At 41.3% G+C, this 24,853-nt stretch overlaps 1 protein-coding gene across 3 annotated transcripts in view; it reads left to right on the forward strand.

Annotated features, from left to right (window-relative positions):
• Window positions 1-24,853, forward strand: part of BEAN1 (brain expressed associated with NEDD4 1) — a 50,085-nt gene that overhangs the window by 18,698 nt on the left and 6,534 nt on the right. Inside the window, exons 3-4 of one of the 3 annotated variants that reach the window (XM_079315920.1) lie at window positions 17,978-18,187; window positions 20,339-20,480. In XM_079315920.1, coding sequence (XP_079172046.1) covers window positions 17,978-18,187; window positions 20,339-20,480 — 352 coding nt within the window. The remainder of the gene's footprint in view (window positions 1-17,977; window positions 18,188-20,338; window positions 20,481-24,853) is intronic. The other 2 variants (XM_079315922.1, XM_079315921.1) reach the window with 2 other exon arrangements.

Raw genomic sequence — 24,853 nt, forward strand, 5'->3', positions numbered from 1 at the left:
CGTCTAGGTGAAAAAGATAAAGGAAGGGGGAAAGGAAGAAAAAAAACCATCAGCATGTAATCTGGGGGCAACTTAGGAAATAAATCCTTACGATCATGCTGACTAATTAGAAAAGAAAAAGTAATGTCAAAATAATAAATAAAATTTTCATATAGCAGGATAAGTCCCCAGCATTTAGTTAAGTTTTGCCCACCATAGCTGTCCCAGCTTTCAGAAACAGAATCATTACTTAGCTTGCTCTGAGAGCTTAATTTTAGCTGTTGCATTTAATGTGCACCTACCATGAAATTCAGCCTAATGGGAAAGAACATGAACTGTTTCAAGTGTGTTGCAAGTATGAATACATTTGCCTATTCCTTTCTGGCTCAGTCAACCAGAATTCTCAGATGAAAAAATACACTCTTGTATTTTTCTTCCTCTCCCTTTCTGTTTCCTGTGCTCTCTTTTCTGATTGAGGGTGGGTTTTGCTGTTAAATCCTCTTGGATGGGAAGCAGAATCATTTCTAGGACTTAACAAGAGCATTATCCTGCATGCATTCAGGGGAAGCTGCCCTGAGAAGCAATGCATAGATTTGTTCCTGTTGAGAAAACAAGCTAAGATTTCCCTGTCTGGAAGAGGAAATCAGATGTATGACCTTTGTTCAAGGGTTACCCACACATTTCCCAGAAAATACTCTTGGAAAAGTGGTGCTGACCTGTAGCACTTAAGATGTTCTTGCCTTCATCTCCCCTTTGTCTCCTCCTCCACCACTCATTTAGCATGAAGCTAAAGCACACAAAGGTTTAAGCTGTCTTTCAGTTTGCCTATTTCTTTTTTTAGGTTGTATTTTCTATCTAGGGACTTTACTGAAACTGTGAGAAGGTAGATTGAAAGGTAAATTTCTGCTTCAGGTTTAAACATACATTTTCATGGGAGCCAAGGAATTCACCCCACTGAAGCCAAAGAGAGTCACAACCTGTGTAATCATTGCTCCCAGTCCCAAGGGTTACATGAGTGGAGGCCTTCATCTCAAAGAAATTTTATTTTAAGTAACTTGATACTTCTCATTTTATTAGCAGAGTAAATTAAACACTGCACAAAAGCTTAAAATTAATCTGTCATGAAGATTTTACTCAAAGTTCACATTTCTCAGGAGGTTTCTGTTTGTTCCAAGAGCTGCATCTCCACAGCCAAGCCCCCAGATTGCCTCTCAGGCCTTTGGGATTCATAATCTCCCTCCTCCATCCCTCTCCAGCAGCTCTAGAGAAAGTATGTATATAATCCTGCCCATGGAAAATCCTCTCTAGGTAATCCTGCCTGGACTCCACCAGGATGGTGAACAGAATCAGAAACAAAACAAGAGACTGTTGAGGAAAATATGTTTGAACACTGTCCAAACTTGGGTTTTGGACAGTTCTTGTCTGAAAAGCTGATTTCAAGAGAGGCACAGTGCTGTTATTTAAATATCTATTGCATAAACACAGCAGAACTTGAAATACTAAATACTGAAAACATTAAATGTTAACCTAATGACTGCATTCTTTGTTTCCATTCATTTCATTGCACACCCTTTTAGAGCTGGCCCAGATGAAGGAAAGGAATTTGCAATTTCATAGTTCTTTTGCAGATTTTTACCCAGGTTTCTACCAGTCCTTGCCAGCAGTTCCAGGGAAGGCACACAGACTTTGTCCAGACTGTCAGAGACAGGCAGGTACTCAGGAGGGGCATTTCAGAGAGGTTCAACCTCCCTCCAGGTACATCCAGGCTCTTCTTACAGTCCAGATGGGAGAGCAAGAAATTCCTGAAACAAACTCCAAAGTGAAGTTCCAAAAGTGGGGAAATATTTGCTCTTAATCTGTGGGATACTGTCACACACTACTGAAAGAGATGGGAAAACCTAGTTTTAAGGAACTAGAAGGATATACAAATGGGTTATCAGAGGCACTGACAGGAAAGAATCCCAGCTCAAGAGACCCAGACTGCCTCGTGCCTGCCAATTTCTTTCTGAGAAGTCATTTCAGCTTCCTCTAACTTCACTTCTCCACTCAGCAAATGAATGTAGCTTACTTGTCAGCTTGGCTAATTGCTGTATCATAGTAATTTAGCACTTCTGTGAAGCAAAATTATATTTCAGGAATACCTTTATTATACAATTTTTTCTGTTAGGAAAAATACTCAAACATCTCAAAGAAAAATAAAGGGATGGGGAAAGTAAAAAAATCCAATCAGCATTGTTTGGGGCAATTTAATAAATCAGTTCTTAGAAACACACTGACTAATTCAGGCTTCTTAAAGTATCAGATTGTTTGTTGTACTGATAGTTTAAGCACTCTATGTCAGGCAGTTAAGTTCTGAATTCACTGCTATTTGTAACTCTTAATTCTTCACTTGCATGGTTATAGGCTGTGACCTCCAGACAGTTTCAGTTCCTTGGAGCATTCACAACATTTACCAGTATTTAGTAGGAGAATTGAGATTGCTGGAAGTCACCATCTACTGTTTACATGCCACAACAAAATGCAGCCTGATGACTACAAAAATCCTGCTGCTGGGCTGGTTAGAAATTTCACAGATTACCTTAGTCTGGATTATCAACACTAATGACAACAATATCCTCTTCTTTTACAACTTTTATGTATCCTTTCTAAGGATTCATTTGGAAGACTGCTTCCTCCAGTAGTTATGTTTATTCAGCATATTCTTCCTCTTTTATTTGCTGGCACTAGGTTTTATTTATTGAGTATTTTACTGCCTGCTGAGGGTCAGTATTTGTTGATCTTGCCTGCCACAGAAAATCCCACCGACAAACTACCAACTTCTGTAAGCAGAAATGAGCAAGGGACATAATTGCAATGGCCCTTGAGTAACTGTTAATTAGAGCAGAACTTTTATCTGGTTTTGCATCTCTGATTTGATAGCTTATCTTTTCAGAGACTAAAAGGAACAGAGATCTTAGGAAATAACAACTGAGCAGAGAGTTCTGGCCCACAGGAAACAAGAGAGACAAATCTGCAGGGCTGTGGCCCCTTTGCCTTCCCCTGGAAGCTCTGACAATGGCTGAGGAAAACCAGGAGCCTTGACACAGGAGGAGGAGCAGGGACAAGCAAAGATTGCAGTGCCAGCTCCTCCTGAAATGGGACAGGCATGGTGATTATGATACCCCTTGTCCCGTGAATGTAGAAAATGCTCAGTTCTGCTAAATACAGCCATTTTCAAGATAGATATAAGAACAGTAAATTATCTGTTAGGATATAAAGAATAACCAGTTCTGCTTCATAGTGAGAAATGATCAGTAGTATTGTTGTATTTTGAAATATATTAGCATTCTCTGAAAGGCTGCCCCTTTTCAGGGGAAAAGCCAAGGTTTAAAAGTTTCTATCAAGGCAGCCTGTAAAGGCTGCTCCATAAACCCACAAACACAGTCACTTTTCTTGTTCTTGTTGAAGGAGTGTTATGCCTTTTCCTTCAGCTGTTATATTAATCTATGAATTTCAGCAAAAGTGCTTTCCAACATTCTGGTAATTTTGATTTTAACACTTCTATAATACAAACTCTGAAAACAAGGCAAGCCCATCAGCAAGGCAAAACCCTCTCCCACAATCTAAAGGGATGGAACAGTGACAGTTTCAGGACATGAATCGTGGTGCCTCCTCAAATGGAAAATTTTGTAGGAATAAAATCAAGGATGCATTTACAGAGCACAAACTATGCACATAAGTACCTTCCTGAACTGAGGCCCAGCTTCAGCATCTTGATAAAAAATAGCAGACTCCAGTTTTTGGGGCATTATCCTTAAGAAGTGTGAGTTAGTGGAAAATGCTGTATGTGGTAGAACTGAGAATAAGATGAAAAATACAGAGTGAACAGAGTGAATAGAAAACAGCCAGCAGGGCCAAGGGGCATGACACCTCCTTGAAATCCTAAATTCAAATCTGCCTTGAGTCATAACTGAAATAATGGGGCTAGTTTCATCTGAGTGGCTTCCAGAAGAGGCTTGCTCCTATCATTGCATTGCAAGAGAACTCTTTGTAGCTGCCAGGCTTTGTTTCCCAGAGGGGAGTGACAAATAAATGCATATTACATATAATAGTACACATTTATAATATGTGTATATTAATATATAAACAGGGCAGGAGAAAAGTGTATGGAGTGGTAGAACAAGAAAATATTCTGATGTCTCTTATTAAGCATCACTGGTGACTCCCATTAACAAGAGCAATTCACAGAACCTGTAAATTAGTTTATAAATGAAAGAACACTGAGGACACTCTCTCTGAGGAGGAAAGTGGAGTAACTGCCTCAATCCCTCTGCATGGGATAGCCAGGGAAATGCACAAAGCAGGGATATGGGAAAGGAAGACAAGGAGTTGAGGATCTAACTCAGATAATGCTCCTGGCACTGACTCCTTGCCCACCTTTTAGCACCCACTTGTTGTGAGTTAGAGTGGAAAGGGAAAGGGAAGGAAAGGCCTGTGCCCTGCCCGTGTCTGCTCCAGGAGGCAGATGCAGGCACTGATCGTGCCCCGGAGGAGAAGGGCTTTGGGAGAGGCTCCTGCTGGCAGCCGGCCGTGGCGGCTGCGGATGGGGCTCGGCGGCTGCAGGCGCAGCTGAGGCTGGCACTGCTCCCCGTGTGACTGCACGTCTGCCACCAGCAGCGCACAGAGCCGCGCTGGGGATTCTCCAGCACTGACAAATGTCACAGCTGACACAATGTTTGCGGTAATAAGCTGTGTTGGCAAAACTCTTGTAGATGTCACCCAAATGTAAATGAACCCCGGTGACTCAGGGAAGCAATCTTCCGAAGAAAGAGACACAGAACTTATTTGCATTTAGCACTGGATTTCAAATATCACCGTTCTCTCTGTTCCTCCCAGACTGAAACTGCTGGCTCAGTGAGGCATTTCTCCTTCTTGCTTTATAACTTGTTTAATAGCAAGAGGATAAAGTGTGGAGCCCTGAGCTTCTTTTGCACACACACTTTGCTGAAGGACTCCTGATTCTCAGTACTGGAAATATTTTATACAGCACAGCAGAAACACACAGAAGTGAAGAACTGCTGGAGAAACAGAGATCAGTCAAAATGTAAGACAGATAAATCACTTCAATAAGATACAGAGGTCAATCCACCAGCTTCTGTTGGGTTTTAAAAGGTTTCTTGCTCTAAATACCACACTGGAAACAGTAGGCAGCAGGGCTTTGCAAAGTTCTACAGAACCCCCACTCTGGAAATATTCTGTGGAACATGAGATAACAAGGACAGACAGTTCACCTGAAAAAAAATGCACAAATTAGATAGGCATAATGCAACATCTTAATTTTTGTTGCCCGGAGAAAGGAGACTTTCAGAATTTCAGAATAAGAACAAAATACCCAAAGATAGTACAGGAATGTCACTTACATTTCTCACTTTTTAAGGAATATAAAGAAAAGTATGAAAAATCTAACAGATATAACTGTCACATTTTCACCATAAAGAATAAATAGCACAGTAATCCCCAATGCAGAAGAGATGAAAGCATCAAAAAAGTGGAAAAAACCCCTGTTTCCATAGCAAGTCTCTATTCCTACTTTCTCTCTTCACATAACCCATGTAATATTCATTCCAAGTAATTGCCCAGCTTAAGGAAACAGTGTGCTGGTAATTCATTCTCTTCACAGGTCACAGCAAGGGCAGGAAAAATATGCAGAAATAGGATGTGACTGAACACAGAGCATTGCAGAGATCATACGCCACAGAAAGGGCCATTGGGGTTTATATTAAATCACAAGGAAATCCAGGGAAGGGCAGAGTTAAGTCACCAGCCAAAAGGACAGTCCCTCGGTGTAGTCCAGCAAGGGCCATCTCTGGCTGTGTGGGGAGCTGTTGGACAGGGGAGCTGACACAATGCAAAATAAACCCACAGATTTTCTCCTGGAACCCAGCAAAAGCCATTTGACTGGTTATACAGGAAACCACAGTGCTCTGCTCCCTGTTCCTCAGGAAAAGGGGCACTGCAGCCCCAGGGCTCTGTGGAGACACGTCTGCTCCCAGCACACTCCTCCAGGATGTTCTGTCCTGGCAGAGGGAAGGGCTGGGCCAGCAGCTCCCTCCCTCTCCCACAGGCAAACTGGCATCTGACAGATGGAAATTAAACAAGCCTTAAAGTCAGCATCTCTCTTACCATACTACTGAAACTTGATAATCCTGCTGCATTCTGCTAAGTCACAGTGGAAAACCCCTTAATTTTATCAGTAGAAATTGCCAACAAGAATTAGAAGAGCTCTTCATTGAAGGCAAAGTAAGGCTGACATTAGGTAAACTAATTTTGTTTTAATCTTTATTTGGGATCATAGCACAGCAACTGTTTGTGATAATATAGATCTATACACATTTGTAGGAGACAGAGATGGGTTTGATGTGCTCATATTGAATTATCTGGAGTGAACCCAAAGGAGAGTGTTTGTAGAGTAAATGAAACCTTTAAATTAGATTTCTCTGCTTAAAGTTGCTTTTAAATTTTATGGAAAAAATACTACTAGTACAAAAACAATATGGCAAAATTTCAAGAAAGATTAAAATTTCACTGAAAAAATGCAACCATAACCAAAAAAGTATGATTCAAATCTAATTAAATAATATGACAAATAATGATTAGAGATACGTTCCTAACTTACAGATGCATGCATGGATGAATAATTAATCTGGTCTCATACCATGATCACTCTGCACCTACACTGCCTGCCCCAGGACCAGCATTCCCCCCGCTCATCCTGGGGACATCCTGCTCCCTTGGAATCCTTCCTCAGTGTTGTGGCAGCTGCTTTGTAATTTAATTTCTGGCAGTAACTGAGACACGAGCAGATAACTGAGCCCATGCACCAGGTAATTTGATCAGACACTGTATTGATTCCTCCTGCAATGACTCAGGAGCTGCTGGTGAGGAGGACTTGCTTGGAGAGAGGAGTAATATTGCAAAAAATATTCCAGGGTACCTGTGCTTCATCAGGGATATCCACCTCGTGAGCAGGGAAAGAATAAAAGAAGGAATCTCATGCTAAATTAATCAAAGGAAGTAGAACCATAATTCAGTCAGTAATCACCTTGACAGATGTGAATTAATGCCTCAGTCGTTTTTCATTCCTTTTTTCTCAGTCACAGTGATTTTCTAGGGGTGACATGTACATGGTTCTCTTTGCAGAGTTTTTGGGTAATCAAACACTGATAAAGGGCAAAATGGGGAATAAACACACACCTAGCTGGGCTGGCTCCAGCCTCTCTCCAGGCAGGGTTTATCTCCAAGGGACACAGGAGGGTACCAGGAGCAATGAGTTTCTTTTCTGATCACAGAGTTCACTGAACACCCTCAGCACTCCCTGAATCACCAAGGCTGCCCACACCTTCCCAAGGCTGCAGGCTCAGGTACTGTTAGCTCATGTTGTGTCAACCAGGCATCTGTTTGTATCCTCAGCCCTGCCTTCCTTGGCCCAGCCTGAAAATCTGTGATTTCAGGAAACTGCAGCAGCTGCTACTTAGAAAAATCTGTGATCTCGTTCCCAGAAGGATTTAACAGGATTGTATTAACAAATGACACAATATGTATGAATCCATCAATTACTGCAGTAATCCCTACAGCAGGGTTTTCTTGTCTCAAGTGCTGTCAGCACAAGGGACATCACAGTGGAAGTCCCTGCTCTAGGTGCTATTCAGAATTGCAAATTGCAGCAGGTCAGCATGCACTGGCTGAACATTCTAAAGCAGTAATTGTAGCCCCATAAAACACAGTGATCACCCTTGTTAACATTTCTAGCACATTTCTCCAGTTAATACCAATGCAGGAGCCATCCAGAAGCTAGGAGTTCAAACAGGACTTTTTTGTTGGCAGAGTTCATACCTTTCTTGGCCAAGCATTGCAGTCTGTCCTTCATCTTCAGCAGCTAAAAGACATTTAAAACAAACCAACCCAAACAAACAGAAACCAAAAGCAGACACAAACAACCAAAAACTGACCCAGAGAAGCCATCCAACCATAAACACCTGACTCCAAATCACACTGCCTTCCCAGCTTGCAGCGGAAGGCAGGACCCTCCCTTGCCCAGGTCAGGAACCCACATCCCTGTAGCACAGTTTAAAGATACCCCACCCTCACTGGGACCCCTCAAAGAGCCTTATGCTGCACAAGTCAAGAATGAGGAGTTGAAGGGACTGCTTGATACATGCAGAGATTTGAAGCCTTTCCCATTCTCAGGGTTTTCCTCAAACTTCAGGACAATGGAAACTTAGGATTTTTAAAAAACATAAATAAATAACAATCAAAAAAGTATCCACTTCCCACTGCCATTCTAACAGGGCATTTTTCCAGTACAATTATATTAAGGATATACTGTGAAGTTCAGTTTCTTCACAAAAAAAAACCATTTTGTCTACTAATGCAAAGAGGAGAAAATTTCAGCTTGTTTTTTTAATCTGAATGTCTCTTAATCTGATTGTTCATGCACCAGAAACTGAAGAGGTTCATCCATTCTCACCAGAACTGAAGAGCAGCATATCCAGCAAATCCCCTAAGAGTTGGAGAATACAATTTACAAATCTAAGTTTATCAATCTCCTGATACAAAGTCTTTAGATTGCCTTCATATTGAAGGACATTCTTGTTCTCCTGTAATGCAAGGTTGCCTTCAGGTAGGGAAAGAAGAATGTTTAGGTAATTTGGATAGAATTCCTTCACTGGCTACACCATGTGGCTCCTCTTAGCCTCATTAAGCACCTGACAAGGTAACCCTGATCTGCAGCCTGGAGTTGAATAATTAACAGAGGTGAGAGGAAACTGAAGAAGGGGTTCCATTCTCTTGTGTCATTTTTTTCACATTTATAAATCCACAGTGTAAAAGCCCTTGCTGTTAGAAAGCATGTGGATTAAAATCCCTTTTCTATCATGTGTGTTCAGGACAACAGGGACAGAAATTTTTTCCTTTTCTATTGCAGAGTTGTTTCTTTCTGCATGTGTCTACCCATGTACTTGAAAAGGGATAGAAGATTACATCAGCCTAGATACCACTTTCTCTACCAGAAAGTCCATAGCTGTGTTCAAGAATTCTCTCTTGGTTTTTTTTTCCAGTGGGTAAATGGGAACAATTTAACAGACACATTTCCACTGTGAGTATTAACAGAAAGCAGCAGTAGTTAGTGACCTTTAGCAGAGACTGAACTTCAAGAAGGTGGGAGCTGGATGGTATCCCTGGGTATTTCCAGGCAGTATCCCTACAGGAGCTTTTCTTTAGATAGTTTTATTGGAACCAACCCTGCTGGGCACACATTTACTAGAACTGAAGCATTTTCTGGTCCCTTTTGTTCCAAAAGGTCACAAAACCCAGCCAGCCTTAAACCCAGCCAGTGTTCCAGGTGAAGGCATTGTTCAGGGTGCTCTGAGGGCTCACAGGGTTTCTCATCTATATGCAGCACCATCCATTACATAGGGATTTATAAATCCTTTGGATTCAAAATTTAATCAACTTTCCCATAACATATAATTATTTAAATTGAACATAATCTTCGGAACAGTGCTCACAGAAAAAGCCTAAGTTCTTGCTCCAGCCTGGCTCTGCATCCCTCAATTCTGACTCTCTCTCAGTCTCACTGGGTGGCAATGCAGAACAATGCACACTGCAATTCCTGTTCCTTTAGAAACATTCTCTTGTTTAAATCATCTTTGAAAGCAATAAACAGCTTCCCTTTAACTCCTTTGGAATACCCACAGCCTAGACTGTCACCTGGAGAGGAGATGGTGCAGCAAGCAAGCTGTGACTCTGTGTCTTTCTCTGCTTGCCTTCTGTGTGGGGACAGCTCAGAGCCCCTTGGAGCTCCCAGCACACAGGGAGCTGCTGGAGCTGCTGCAGATGTTCATGGTAGCTCTGCTGAAACAGGCCTGCAGTGGGAACTGCATCTTCTGTTGGCAATATTCACATATGCACACTGCAGTTTATATTGAAGGTGTCCTTTCCTAAAGGCTACACTTGGCTTAGGGGCAGTTTTGTGGTTGGTTTTAAGGTCTCTCCCCTGTCACCTCAAACAGAAAGCAGCCATCCTTACATTATTTAGAGGAAGGAACTGTGTGGAGCTGTTAGAGGAGCTGTGTGTGCAAGGCAGAAGAATGTTCTTCTGCCCCAGGAGAAACCCCAGAGCCTGCCAGCTTTCCCTGCCAGCTTTCCCAGCCCTTCAGGGTGAGTCTCCTGGGCTCTGCCAGCCTGGCTCAGCCCTGCTGACACACAGGGCACAGGGATTGGTGCATCAAACACCCCTGGTCACTGCAGAGATCCAGGGAATGGTCCCTGGCTGTGTGGCCAGCCCTGCACTCCCAGGGACCAATCCTTTCACCAAATGGGTGTTTCCAAAGGAGCAATAGGGATTTCCTCCCCAGGCTTTTGAATAACAATGTTTGAGTGTTTACTTTCCACAGATCTTTCAGTGTCCTTGTATTTCAGTGGGTCCTTTAGTGACAAAGAACCCAAGTGATTGAAATTGTTTCCAGAATCAATAGGTGGCTTGCCATTATTGACATCCCTGCATCTGTCTAAGCAGATTTTCCAGTCCTGTTCAGGCAAAATCTGAAGGAATTAAATAATTTCTTAATAGTATGAGAAAACTCCTTGATTTATGCAGGCAGATACTGCTGGAGCTTCCACAGATATAAATGATGATGTAAATCCCACTATAGGCTTTGTGTACTCTGGAACACCATCACTATAACTCATGTGGGAGTGCAAAACAGCACTGCAAACCATTTTAATTATTTTTAAAAATTCATTTCACCTTGAAAGAAAGGCTGAGATAGATCACATGTGATACCACTTCCTAAAGGAAGATCTGAGGATCTTAGCATTTGTTAACAGGTTTCTATCTCAGCACCCCATTCCTTACACAACTCCCTGGATCAGTACTTCAGTCATCATTATTTTCTAAGCAGTAAAAATCAGTCATTCCTCCATGTGCTTTTCTAGTAGATTAATCCTACTGAAGACTGGCAAGGAAGCTGGAAAAAGAAATTAGATTAATTTTGATAAGAAAAGCTCTAAATAAGAAGCAGCACAAGGGCACAAGCATTGCAGGAGGAGTGCTGGGGGGGAGGGGGGTAGAAGATGGATCTAGTTCCTGAAACTCAGTTCAGCTTCAAAATTTAGTTACAGGTGGATCTTCATTATAGAGCTTTGGATCCTGTGAGCAGGGTAAGGATTGCTAAAGATGATGACTGACAGAGCCAGTGGAACAATTCACTGAAATACAAGAAAAATACAAAATTCCATCATTTAAAAAGTCATAGATGTCAGCCAGTTTAATAGTGATCAGAAGTGCATAACTGATTTAGAGATTCATAAATGCATACAGTGCATAAGTCAGGTACTTACCAGTTGTGACTATTTGAGCTGGCAAGAATTTCATCATTCCTTCCAATTTTCTCTGTGGACGTTGAGAGAAAAGTTTGTAAGGAAAGGAACTTCTTTATGGAAGGGTTTGGATGTTTGGTTTGGGGTTGGTTTTTTGTTGCCTCAATACAGATTATGTTCCCTGCCTGGCCTCCATGTCCCATGAGCTGCTACCTGCCCTCTTTAGGCTGCATTTAATACAGTTCAGACAGAGCTCAATCTCCTAAAGACAAGATATGAGGCATCCAGATCACAGTTTAAGCAGACTGGTAAGGTAAAATATAAAATAATTTGCCTATTATATTTTTTCAAGCCTTAAGAAATATTACTATATTGCAACATTTTTCCAAAGTTTTATATGAGTAAATTGTGTGCCAAAAAACCCCAGAGCTTTCTCACAATAAAAATCCCCAAAATTATAGGGCTCTCCGTATTCAAGTCACTGCCAGGCTGGGTTGAATCTGAGCTTATGAAGGTAACTTTAATGGATAAAAGAGAATTCTCATCATACTTATTTCCAAGCCCTAATACAGTTTCTGAGAAAAGTAATAGCTTTGGGTCCTCCTTATAAAACTGTATTTGCTCCAAGTTGTTTGAATATGGGAAAATAGGGGGAAAATATTCCTTGTCCATCAGAAAGTGGGCTGTTATACTTGCAGGGTGATTTGTTTCCCTCCAGTGGTATTTATCATGTTAATAAAAGAGACCATAGATCTGAAAATTGGAAGATTTTTCCTGTTAATTTGAAACAGCACCTATACAAGCTGCTGTGACATCAACATAATACCCTAAAGCCACAGCAGCTGAAAAGATTTATTTCCTGAGCCCTTCTGCAGCAACATTCTCTTTGCTTCTGACATTCTCAATTTGCAGGCTGCTGGTGATCCAATCTTCCTCATTCTGGCTCTATAATAAGGATGTCAATGCAAGAAGAGAGAAAGTCATTATCTGATAGGCAGCAGACAGGATGAAAAGGCAGAGTTTGCTGTCTTGGGGGAAAGGCCACCCTTTCTGCCTTGGAGGAGCTCCTCAAGGTCAGGGCAGCTTTTGTACCTGGAAGGATGTTCCACTTTCAGCTGTGGGCATTAGATAAAACTGAGCCATGCCCTCCCTGCACACAGTCTTAGGTGTGTGAGTAAGGTTTTCATTTTTTACTATTAATCACTGAAAAAATTTAATTCTGATTAGAACATATATATGCAGTAAAAATGTTCAAAGAGTCTTTGAACTGCAGAGAGCTGCAGAGAAACTGAGTCTGAATTTACAGGTCCTGCTTGGTGAATGGCATTCATGTGGGTTTGGATTATGCTGAGTTATCTCCCACAGCAGCAATGAACAGGCAAGATTAGTTAACCATTTGTATAGGAAGATTTACCTCAAATTTAGAAATAATAATGAATATAATCTGGTTTGGAAACTGTTAAAATGTCACTGGTGCAACAACTGACAGGAAAAAATAATTTATTCATTGACTTTGTCAAATAAGTACTAAGTGCCAACTCTAGAAGGAAAGAAGATAAGAGGTAAAAGTTTGAAGCACACCCTGTAGAGTTATTATTGAACATCCATTGTAGCTTAAGAGGCAGTTTAATTTTCTTTTCTTCAAGCAGAAAAGCCTAAAGAATAGGAGAACTGTATTTGAGAGAAGAAACATGCTCCTGGGCCTCCTGAACTGCTATTTCCTTTTCCCATACTATTTTCCTGGGTGGTGTAAAAGTTCTTTATAGAGAGAGCATTTCCTAGACTGTTCTGGTCATCCACTCATTCATCAACTTTTCTACTAGAGAACAAGAGAAATACAAAAGGACAAATAGCCTGCCCTGTTCTGAGCATCCTCATTGCTTCCTTTTAGTCCTGTAAGCAGATGACACCCTGGTGTTTATCAAACCTAAGTGATAAGTCTTCCTCATTATCCAATGGAATAGCTTTGAATCCAACAGAGACATTTCTTTCTAGTTGATTTCAAGGTTCAGCTCCTGTGGCCCTTGTATTCAATGCCTGAGTAACATCCCTCTGCCCCTGGCTCCAGGGATGCTCCTGTGATCCAAACCAGGTTGTTTTTGTGCTACACCTCCCTTACTCCTGTGCTGTGCCACAGAAACAAGCAGTGCAATTTCTGCTGATTTCCAGAGATTGATTTCCCAGGGCAGCAGCAAGAGCAGGCTCCAAGTGGTCACTCTTGGCCAGGCTAAACCATCTTCAAACAGGAACTGTTCATAAAGGCAGAATCAACAAAATTTTGGATCATTCTACTGATTTAGTGTATCTGAGTGTATAAAGAGACTACATAATCCAAGGGACTACATAATCCAAGGAGAAGTAAGGATATCAGAAATGTGCTGTAAGATGATGAGGTGTTTGAGATGTTTTGTTGTAATTATTTGAAGACCAAAGTATTACAGAGGGTGCTGTGCATCATCCTAAACTGACCTCCCCACTGCTCCTTCCCAGTCCTGTGCCCTGTGTTAGTGCAGTGCATCTAAGGGTGCTGGGAGGTGCAGGATCTCCATCCCAAACAGTTTTACTGACCCAGGGGGTACAAGGAATGCTCTGTTCAGCCCATGTGCTTCAGCTCTAGTTCAGCAAGTCAGCACCAAGCCCACCCTGCCCTCAGAAAGGAGAATCCCAGGCTGGCAGGGATGAAGAGGTGGATAATTCTAGACACAAATTTTTTCCAGAACACCACATCAGCGTTCCTTCAGGAGCTAGTGATGCACTTTTCAGCCTGGGAAACAAAACCACTCCATGTCTCATCCTCTCCACCAGTCATAACATGAATTATCATCTTTATTAAGATGAGGGGAAGAGATTTGGTTATTTTAGCAGGATCCAGCTCTAAAATAATCTCAAAGCCCATCAGTTCCAGGGGCCATTGAAGCCTCACTAGAGCTGATGTGCCTTTAGGGCAAAAGGAAATAGAACAAGACCCCACCACCAAACTCAGTGTAGAAAGCAGAGACTCATTTATGTGTAGGTGTTCTCCTCTGAGGTACAAGCAGGTGAAAGGCACTGAGGAAGGGAGAAGCCACTCCTAATAAAGGGTGAGCCAAGTTCCCAGGACATGTCTGCACACCAGGACATTTCACCCTGCCAGGATCTGACCCAGCTGGAACTTCCCCATTACTTATGGTCAGGTTAGAAAGGGGTGACTGTCCCTTCAAAGACAGGTTAGCAGGAGTGAGAAAGAACAAGCACCCAAAAAGTCACTGTTCTATACCTCCTTCAGTTACTTTCCGACTGGTTTGTTGAGATGGGGGATCACTGAGTAAAATAATATATTGTAATATTTAAGAGACTTCAGAATGCTGATTTATTGTCTGACACTGAATGAACAATCTAGGCAATTTTGCACTGGTGCTCACTCTAAAGTCAGTGTTCTGCCAGCCCTGTGCCAGTTGTGCTGTTTCTTGTTACTTACACAGTTCCCATCATGGATAAAAGCTGTGCTGTGTACATCCAAAAAAATTCATATTTAGAGGATTAGCTATAAAATACTCATATTTATGTATGTGTTGTTTATAATTTGCAGTTTCATGGGAAAAGATACAATTTACCTCAAAACAAAAGCATTAACACTGTTAGTGGTGTTGGATTTATGGGCTTCACATACATTTGCAGATACTTCTATTCAGAAAGAAAAAAAAGTAGCATTTTTATATGGAGAAATGCACAGTTTATCAAAAGAAGATGGTTTTGGATAAGAGGAGAAAATTTACAATTTTTTTTTTTCCAAAAGTAATATAAACATCTCTGTTTTCCCCCACAAAATTCAAACCCAAAGAATTTATATCAACACAGCATCTCATTCTGCTGTTGTTTGTCACAGTAGTAAGTCAGTAGTAAAGTCTGGAGGATCAGATTCACAGTGTCAAACTGAAAATGCTGCCTCAGGAGAAGTTTATCAAGTAGACTTTGTGTTAGGAGCTGGGCTAAGGGGACTCATTCATTCCTTCTAATGAAAGCAATATTGCACTAGAACTTGTCCATATGAGGAACTGGGCTCAGATTAAAAGCATTAAAAAAGCAGAAAGATTCACACTGGTGAGAAATAATAGATAAAACAGACAAGTCTTGGGACAGCCAAGAAAACCCTGAGAATGTGATGGATAAATGGGGTGTCTTGAACTAAAGCACACCACCTCAATACCAGTTCAGGAGAGTATTTTCTGTGTGAAGTCACTTGAAGCTGTTAAACTTCTATAAAGCAAAACAGGTCCAGATATCAGTGCTCACACTGGGTGGCACCACAGGAACCTCCCAGACAGTCAGAGTGGGGATATTCCAGCTGGCTTCCACAACTGGAAAAAAAGAAAATATAAATATCCTTTGCCAGGCACTTTCTTGATTACGAATTTGTCCCAAGTTTTTAAGGATCTGAAAGCATTCCCTGCAGTCTCCTTCCTCCCCACTTGACAGCAGTTTGTCACCAATCCTAATTCAGTGCTATTTGGCATGAAATTGATGACCACAAACCTGACAGTGTGTGGGGCAGCCTCACACCCCAGGTTCTCATCATGCTGACAACAAAGTTGATTCTTCTTTTACCTTTGCAAGTCAGCCAAAATTACCAATAAATTACCTGCCCCTATTTCCAGCTCAGGTGTTAATCCCTGCAGCCAGGATTTAAACTGCCACTGCCATGATACTTGCATGTCTCAAAGGCAGAATTTGCAAAAATGTGAAAAAACAAGGCCATGGAAAGCCAGTGAGGGTGTGTTGGACACATTACCAACAGAGATAGCTAAAAAAAAAAATGTATAAATGAGAAACACAATTGAAATTTGGTAAAGTTTTGGGAATTTGAGTTCTTGCACAAGGGCCTTACCCCCCCCCCAACATATCCCATACCCAAAACTTCTTTGCACTAAGTAGGATACTTGCCCATAACCTTTGATTTAATGCTACAGCATCATTTTAATTCTCATAAAAGTCAGTCTTGGTTTTTGCACAAGATATTTGGTAAAAGCTCAGCACATTTCTTGGCTGGCTGTTCTAAATGCCTATAAAGATCCTCAGCCAACAGTCAGAAAATCAACAAAACTCCACTGCATGCTAATTCCCCATGTTTTGTGTGTATGTTTCTAGTTGGTTGTCTCAGTCTCAAGCACCAGGCAATGATAACATTCACTGGCTTGGAGCCACTGTCTTCTTTCTAAATTTATTGTGACTGCAAAACATCAACTGGGTGTCTCCCAAAGGAAAAGAGCAAACACTGCTGAGACCTCTCTGATAGCATCCATCCCTGTAACCAGCACTGCACTTCCTAAAACACATACTCCACAGAATACTCAAAAAGAAAAAAATTTGTTAGCCCTGATTTCAGCAGGAAGTAAATTCTGTTTGTTCAACTGGCACATAGCCAGATATAAAAAATATATCCAGGCCAGATCAGACAGCCAAACTTGGTATATGGCATCTCCAGCAATTTTTTTGCATCAATAAAATTTTGGTTTACTGATGCTGAGCAGCTAATGGGAAGTTTTGTTTTAATTTGGGGTGAGAGGGGGATTCTATCTGCTAGAGTCCTGAATCCTTTTTCCCATAATTTCTTCTATTTACCTTCCCTCCATTAGCAATGCAATCCCCCATAAATACATCTCTGGGAAATTAATTCCCATGTATAATCATGCTATCAGTTGATCCTCTAAGGGAATATTATTGTTTAACTTTTGATACTGTCTCTGTGGCTTGTCTCAAAAGGATATTCTACTTGGCAATTAATTACTGGAGTTATTCTCCTTTAAGAAGATTCACTATTTAACTCAAATAATGCATTTATAGATTTTTTTTTTTTTAACCAGAGTAAAGCAGTTGCAACCAAACAATCCCACTCTGGATGAGTCTCTTCCCATGCTACAAATCAGTTTCTTGGGATGCTGACTCTCCCCACAAACCAAAGCAAGCCCTGTGCCACAAAAGCAGGCTCCTGGGGTTCATTCTTGCCCAAAACTTTCTCTGCAAAACCTCGGAGCCTTCTTACATCCCTACCAACAGGCAATCCCTCTCTTCCTCTTCTTACACCCTAACAATTCCTCTGTTCCTTTTGGAATTTCCTCCTTGTGTGTTGGATGCTGCTGGGAACCAAGGAAAAGGCAGCCTTGAAGACTTGCCTTTCTCAGCCTTCACAAGGACAAGAATTCATAACAATGATTACACACCTGCAGGGTGTGTGACAGCTGTGTGAGTGTCTCATGATGTTTTGCACAAAGCATGTTTTCCAAGAGGTATTACCTTCTTGGACCAATGAGCCCTTTCTATTCTGTTTTTCACGTACTACCCTATAAAGTGTAGTGTTTCTTTAAATAACTCTCCCTTTTTCTTCTCCATACACGAGGAGCTGTGTTGCGTTGTCCTTTTCACCTCTCTCCTATAGCCTAAAATGCAGCACTTGTGCACTTCAGTTCTCTCAGCATCAGTCAGTTGATGGTACAAAGACTCAAAGAATTATGGATCATGCAGCCCTGGCTCCAGCAGGATATTGCCCATAACCAGGGAAGCTGCCAGTGTCCCCCCGGAGTGAGTCCCAAGGGCAGGAGGTGCAGTGGCTGTGTCTGAGGCTCTGTGACAAGTGACACATTTCTCTCTCTCTCTCTTGGCACAGCAGCTGCCTCGAACCAGAGCAGCGCATCCAGCGCCTTCCCCAGCCCCGGCGAGCACGGCGGCGACACCAACCTGCTGGTGTCCCCGCTGCTGGTGGCAGGGGTGGTCATCGGGCTGGTGCTCTTCCTGTCCTGTGCCACCATCGTGGTGGGCAGCCTGCGCAAGGACAGCAGGCTCGGCCGGCCCCGGCTGCCCAGGGACGGTAAGGACGGTAAGGGAGAGGGACCGGGGAATGCCCGGCCGGGAATACGGCAGCAAAAGCACTGCAAGGGGTGGAAACATGGAATTAAATAACGGGAGCAGCTTGGCAGTGTAGTGGCATCTTTGTGCTGGGACTGGGTTGTCACAGCACAGCCCACAATGGCTGACAGAACCCAGCCAGTGCTGACAGCAGCAACTGAACAGCCTGTTTCCCTTGGTATGGCATAACATTTATTCTCTGTTGCATTTTTCACCCGTTTCACCTATTCCCCTATAGCCTTGGTGCAGCATTTGCTGTAATTTCTATTTCTTGGAGAGGCAGAGCTGTTCTCATTTCAGCCAAGTGCATCAGTCTACAACAGTCACTGGGCAAATGCAATTTCTCTGAGTGCAGAAGTGAACATCTGCCTGGAAACAGAACAGCAGGGCATCCAAAAGTCATTAAACTGTCACCATCATTAACAATGTCATTGATGATATTGGTGTCATTACAACAGTCATCATCATTAGAGAGTCAAAAAGGTGCCAGTTCCTACTCCCTAACCAACATAAAACACAATCAACACATAAAAAAAGACCTTAAAGGTAATTTGGGAATATCAAGGAGATATTGGTAGTTGATATTTGGAAATATCAATTTTAGAGTAGTGTTTTCATTCCTTTTGGGCTTTGACAACAAGAAGTCACTTTGTCAAGGAGATGACAGAAGATTATTTCTATTTAAGGAAAAAAAAAAAAAGTTTTAAAAATTACTGTGTAATTCTTCAGACAGTAAAAAATCAAATTATAAATGGTGGAGCATCAATAACCACATTCTCCATGAGCAGGCTCCTCTACCTGCAGTTTGTTATGGGTGCAGTTCTGTGCATATAATTGGGGGGGGGGGTATATAGAAAAGCCCATAATAGTGAGCCACATAAAAATGCATTGGCTTAAATCTTGTTTTCGCTGAGGTAAATTTAGTATCCATTGAAGTCAATTGAACTTCATTTAGTTATTTGGACCAGGAAGTTTCCTGTCTAAATTAAACTAATCTCCTAGCATCAGTTTGTCTCCTTGGAGCAAGGAATAATTTCTTTTTGGCTTTTCCAAAAATATTTATCAAGATAAGTTAATAACATCTATATTTTGGGAACAAAATTTAGAGTCCAAAATAATTGATAAACAAACTCCCATGCCAACCTACAGAGGGAAAATAAAAACAAAATCCAGAAAACTAAAATCTGCTATTACAGTAATACAATTTTCCTAATTTTCAGAAGCTACATTGAAGATTAAATAGTTAAACAAACCCAAGTTTAACTTGGGTTTAACTTGAAGTTACTGTTTGACCCAATATTTTGGCATGATAAAATACTGACCATTAAGCTTTAATCACTGTGTTTAAATCTACTACTCTGGTAATTTAATCTCCTTGAAAAAGCCTAGAGACAGGCAAAAACAGGAAGGAAAATTTTCAAATTTCTTGTTAGAAATAACAATGTTAGAAAAATGGAAAAGAAAAGAATATTTTGGGATATATTCAAAAGAATAATTCTAAACTAAATTGTGCTGCACTGCATTACACAGACACAAACACTAATTATCCTCTAACACAGAAAACAGCTCTAACCTCTCAGTGCTTGTGGAGCTGGGAAGCTCTTGCATAGAAGCATTAAGAAATCCCTGGAGCAGGCAGCAGGATGATTTTTCGTTGCTGTTTTCCAGCTTTTCCCATTTTTGTCAGTGTTTATTGAGAACAGCATTTTCTCAGCAATCAAACACTTGCCCCTCCTTTTACACCTCTCCCAGAACAGACAGACTTTCTACAGATGCAGCTGCTGGGAATTCAGTTACCCCACAAACATCTGAAGCTGTGGTAGAATCCATTCTCCTTTTGAGCCTTTGAGGCACAAGAAAAGCTTTAGAGCTCCCATCTGCCTTGTAGGGCAGCACTAAAGCTGCAGTCCCTGTGCCACAGCCTGAAACACCACAGTTCATCTACACATGGTGTTACTCTTAAAGAAATAAGAATATCCTGGGAAACCTGATTGTTCCAGAATATCTGCAACTCCTCTGCCTCAGAAGGGGTTTGTTTTCTGGTTTATGGCAGTGTTATAAAGAGTGGCAGAGAATCCAGCACAGAGGGGAAGAGCAGCCAATATTAATTCTTGTTTTGCAGCTCCAGATGGTTTCTCTCACGGTGGCTCCTCTGCAGAGCTGAGATCTACCTGCACTGAGGAGTTTTCCCCAGCCTGTGATTTTGACTCCTATCTGGATATTCTTTCTCAGGGGAACATCATGTATCCTGATCCACCTCCATGGTAAGCACTTGCCTGAGATTCTCAGGCTTGCAGTCCTGCACTGGCAAAGCCCACTACAAAAATTCAGCTCACTCGAACTCTGGACACAGACAGACCTTGTTTAGCTTGAGTGTAAGTTCAAGTTTTCCTTAGCAGAACACATTTTTACTAAATAAAGATGTGGACAGGAATTCTCACTCAGTGATACTCACATTAAAATTCATCATAGTGATGACATACTAATGAAAGACACAAGTAGAATTACAATCAACTTTTTTCAAAAGAAATGCATTTACAAGTCAAAGTTTCAAAATCAAAAATACATACTTCTTTCAAAACTTCCAAGTTACATTTATTACCAACCTTGATAGTGTTCAGATCAGAGGAAACAGAGAAACAAAATTCCAGAAATTATGCAGCAGCTCCTAGATTGTGTGCCCACCTTCACAGGGTACAGGAACAACCTCATGAGCCACAGGAGCTGCCCTTTGGGCCATGGGCATCCCCTCCATGTGCCTCAGGCCCTTGAGGTCCAGAAATGCAGGAATTCAGTTACTCCCTGCAATGAACTGACAGAAATCACTTGAAGCAGAACATCACTTCAAGCTTGCTGTAGTGCTGTGTCTTGCAAACAGAAAACAGAGGTTAAACAGCCATGCTCCCCCTTTCTTTTTCCTTTTTTTCTTCTTCCTTTTAAGCAGACTTTGAGTTAAACCACTCTAAGACCAGCCCTTTTCTGACTGTGATATAGAGCAGCTCAGCACTATGAGCACACCAGACAGGGATCTTTGCTTTGTTCATTCTGTGCATGTTCTACAAGCAGCACATTATGATATATAACAAATGGGCTTTTAGGGATTGTGTAAATATTTTAGCAAAAGCTCACATGTGAAAAATTAGTCTGAGCCTGGCATCTAAATGTGTAGAACTTCATATAAATGCACTTAGGAATTTAGAGTGGATTTGGGCCCACACCCACGAGTCTTTACTAATAAAAGACAGCCAGCTGACACCCAAGCAAGACTCTGAGTGGGCAGCTCAGATTCCTGAGAACAAATTGACAATATATTTCTTTAGCAGACAGAACATCAAAGATTATACCAAAGGATGCTTCCATTTCCAGTCAGAAACAGGCACAGAGAAAATGTTTCCATCTCTATGGAGTTCTGTTTGAAGGAGATAGGAGTGACACAGGATTGCACAGATTATCCATGTTTTGCAGTAAATTCTACAGTGACCTCTGCAACAAGCCTGGCAAGAGTTAATTATCTTGTGTCCTACCTGTTCTCAGAATACTCTGGGATACACAGAGGTGTCCAGCCACTGCCTCCTCCAGGTTCCCTGCTGGGCTGAGTGGACTGTGTCCCTGAGGACTCTGCACACACTGGAAAACACTGCTCATCCCAGTAATTACAGCTCTGCATCACAGGTCCAAAGTAGAGATGATTGTCAATGGTTTGGTTGTTTTCTCACTGCTACTGCAGTTAAATATTTTAGGAAAGCAGCTTTGGCAAATCATCAAATTTATAAATTTTATATCTTAGCAAGACAGCTTGGGAACTTCAGGGAAAGCAGATAGCTGAAAGCAAAGCTAAATGGAGACTTTGAAACTTGCTATTAATGCATTCTCCACACCATTGTAACTATTCAGAAAAGCACTGGGTGAGAGGCACTGTCTGAATTACTGCATTATGTAAAGTCTGAAAAACTCCTGTACATCTCTCTTTATCTTCTCCTGCATGGCATAACACTGCAGTGTCTATTTTTAATTAGTAGAGAATGGAGATTATTTGAAAGCTGACTGTCAGACATGGCCTGGAAGCAGAAACAAGACATGCCCAACCTTAATATTTAAAATCTTAACTCACTGGGATCAATCTCATTGCATATGATAATATTTTGAAGAGTAGGTTTACTGACACATAGCACTGCCTAAATGAATTTAATTCCTCCTCCTAATTCCTGGAGGGCAAGATGTAATTTAAAACTAAACTAGCATGGCCAAAAGCTAATAATGGAGCTGTGGCATCAGCAGAACAGAAATGAAGAGCAGCAAGGAAAGCAGCTGCACTGGTAAATAACTCTTAAAAGTCTTAAGTGAGAGAGTTCAGTGAGTTAAAAGCAGTGGGTGCTGGCAGGATAATTTCCTTTATCCACTGGTGCTGGCAGAGCCTGCAAGGCCACCTGCATCCCAGCACCCAGACAGGAGTGTTCTGCCTCACACCATTCCTGTCAGACCACACCAGAAATGGTTTCAGTAGAAAGCACAATACCTTTATTTGGCCAAGGGGTGGTTAGTCTAGAATGTTTTAGTTAGATTTTATAGCTGAGCTTTAAACCACAAAACGAGTGGAAAAGAGATTTAAGGCAAAGGCTGATGAGACAGAGTCAGTCCCCATGTCTGTGCTGAAGGAGAGCTCCCTGTTCAGCCCTGCCCATTCCTAACTCTCCTGCTGGAAGTTCAATAACACTGTTTATATAAAACACTATTTATAGAAAAAAATGTTACTGGTAAATTAATCTATGAAAAATGCCTTGGGATATTAATATTTGCTCTGATCTCTAAATCAAGTTTTATTTGAGACTTAATCTGATTATCCCCACAGACACTTCCACTAACCTCTTTCCTGCATAAGGTTTAGAGGGATGCCAGGAATGGAATTTTGTCATTAGCCTGCCTTAGTTGCAGTGTGGTTACAGACAAGCCATTTGGTCAATTTGTTTTGACAGCCCAAAATATACAGTGCTGCTATCTATAGACATCCCTTTAGGACAATTAATGGCTTTTTAATGAATCTCAGATCTGTGCTAGCATCTGTCACATTGATTTTACATGAGGTGTAGATGGGAAATAGAAAAACAAAATACAGGAGGTATGAACCAAACTGTTTCAGAATATGAGGGGTTTGTATTTCAGAGCATATTTCTGATAAGTACAGACACTTGCAGCAGGGCTGGAAGTTAATGTTTCATAATCTGTGTCACCAGACATGGCAAAGCCTTTGTTTCTAAGAAGCTCAGTCTCAGAAAGATCATCCAAGTGATCTCCCAACAATTCTAAACCACAGAATTCTAATCCCTCCAAATGGGCAAACTGAACACATCCAACCAGGACAGATTAGAAGCACAATTTCCCTGCCACATCTTACCTATCATCATGGTCAATATGACTTGGAAAGAAACACTGGAGAGCCTGTAAATCCAATATTTGCCATTTTATTCAACATTCACTATGCTGGTGTGAGTAAAATCACACTGTTGACACTGTGGGGATGAAATTTTTATAAAATTTTATAAAATCATAAGCTCATGTTCACTGTGCTGAGTTCTTTGTAACACTTTTAGTGAGCATTGCTAATTATCTTCTTACTAATAGGTAGTAAGAAAGCTAGTTCAAAATAAGTTGAGCTCACATGTTTGTAATTGAATGGGATTGAAATTGATTGAATCAACCAAAGTCCAAGTAAATTAAAAAGTATTACATTTTCCTTAGGAGAGTGCATAAAGTCAAAACAATGAGGAGATTTCACAGCAGGAAAGGAATTTGGAAAGGGAAAATGCATCTCACCCCACTGCAGAAGTGCTTTTTCACCCCTTAGTGATTGGTATTAATGATTTGTACAGAGCTTTAGGAAACCAAGATGAGTTGAGTGTCTAACCAAGACTCATGAGTGTCTAACACAGAACACCTCTGAGGAATGACTGCTCAGCAGGAGGCAGGGATTTACCTTCAGGTATGGTTTTAATGGGAGCCACAGAAGTCTTCTCCATGCTTCACACTGAATGTTCCACAGGGCACACAAGATAAAAAACATTCAGCCCCCCTCTATCCCAGCATTCATTTAAATCACATTGTGTGAGGGTTTGTTTGTGGGCTCACCCTTCCTCAGCTGCTCACCCTGCCTAATCTACACAAGATCTGTTCCAGAGAAAATTGTCTTGTTTAGGCTTGATAAATCCCAGTATTCTCAATAACTATGTTCAGCCAGCATTGTTTAAATGGGCAAATCAATTTAAAAATTACTTTTAAATGGCAAAAGGAAATATTCTTGTCTTAAAGTCAGACACTAATTTCCCTTTAAATTATTTTTAAAAGCCTACTTAAGGGACTTTCTTTTTTAAAATGCTCTTTTCCATCCTCCACTTCTGAAGATGCAAGTTAGCCATGCCAGCCTTCTGGATTTCTTTGAAAAGCAGAATTAGGCTTGACATAAAATCTTGCTATCTTGTACTGTATTCCTTTGCCAAGGCTGTTTTCCTGAGAGCAAACCAGGTGAGGAGCTTTTGCCACATTACAGTGACAGCTGGAAAAGCATGAGATGGACATTTGGGGTTAAGTTCAGCTTTTACTTCAATACCCCCACTGAGATTTTCAGTTAGTAAGGTAAAAAATG

The sequence above is a fragment of the Erithacus rubecula genome (assembly GCF_903797595.1).
Source record: "Erithacus rubecula genome assembly, chromosome: 12".
NCBI classification, from domain to species: Eukaryota; Metazoa; Chordata; class Aves; order Passeriformes; family Muscicapidae; genus Erithacus; species Erithacus rubecula.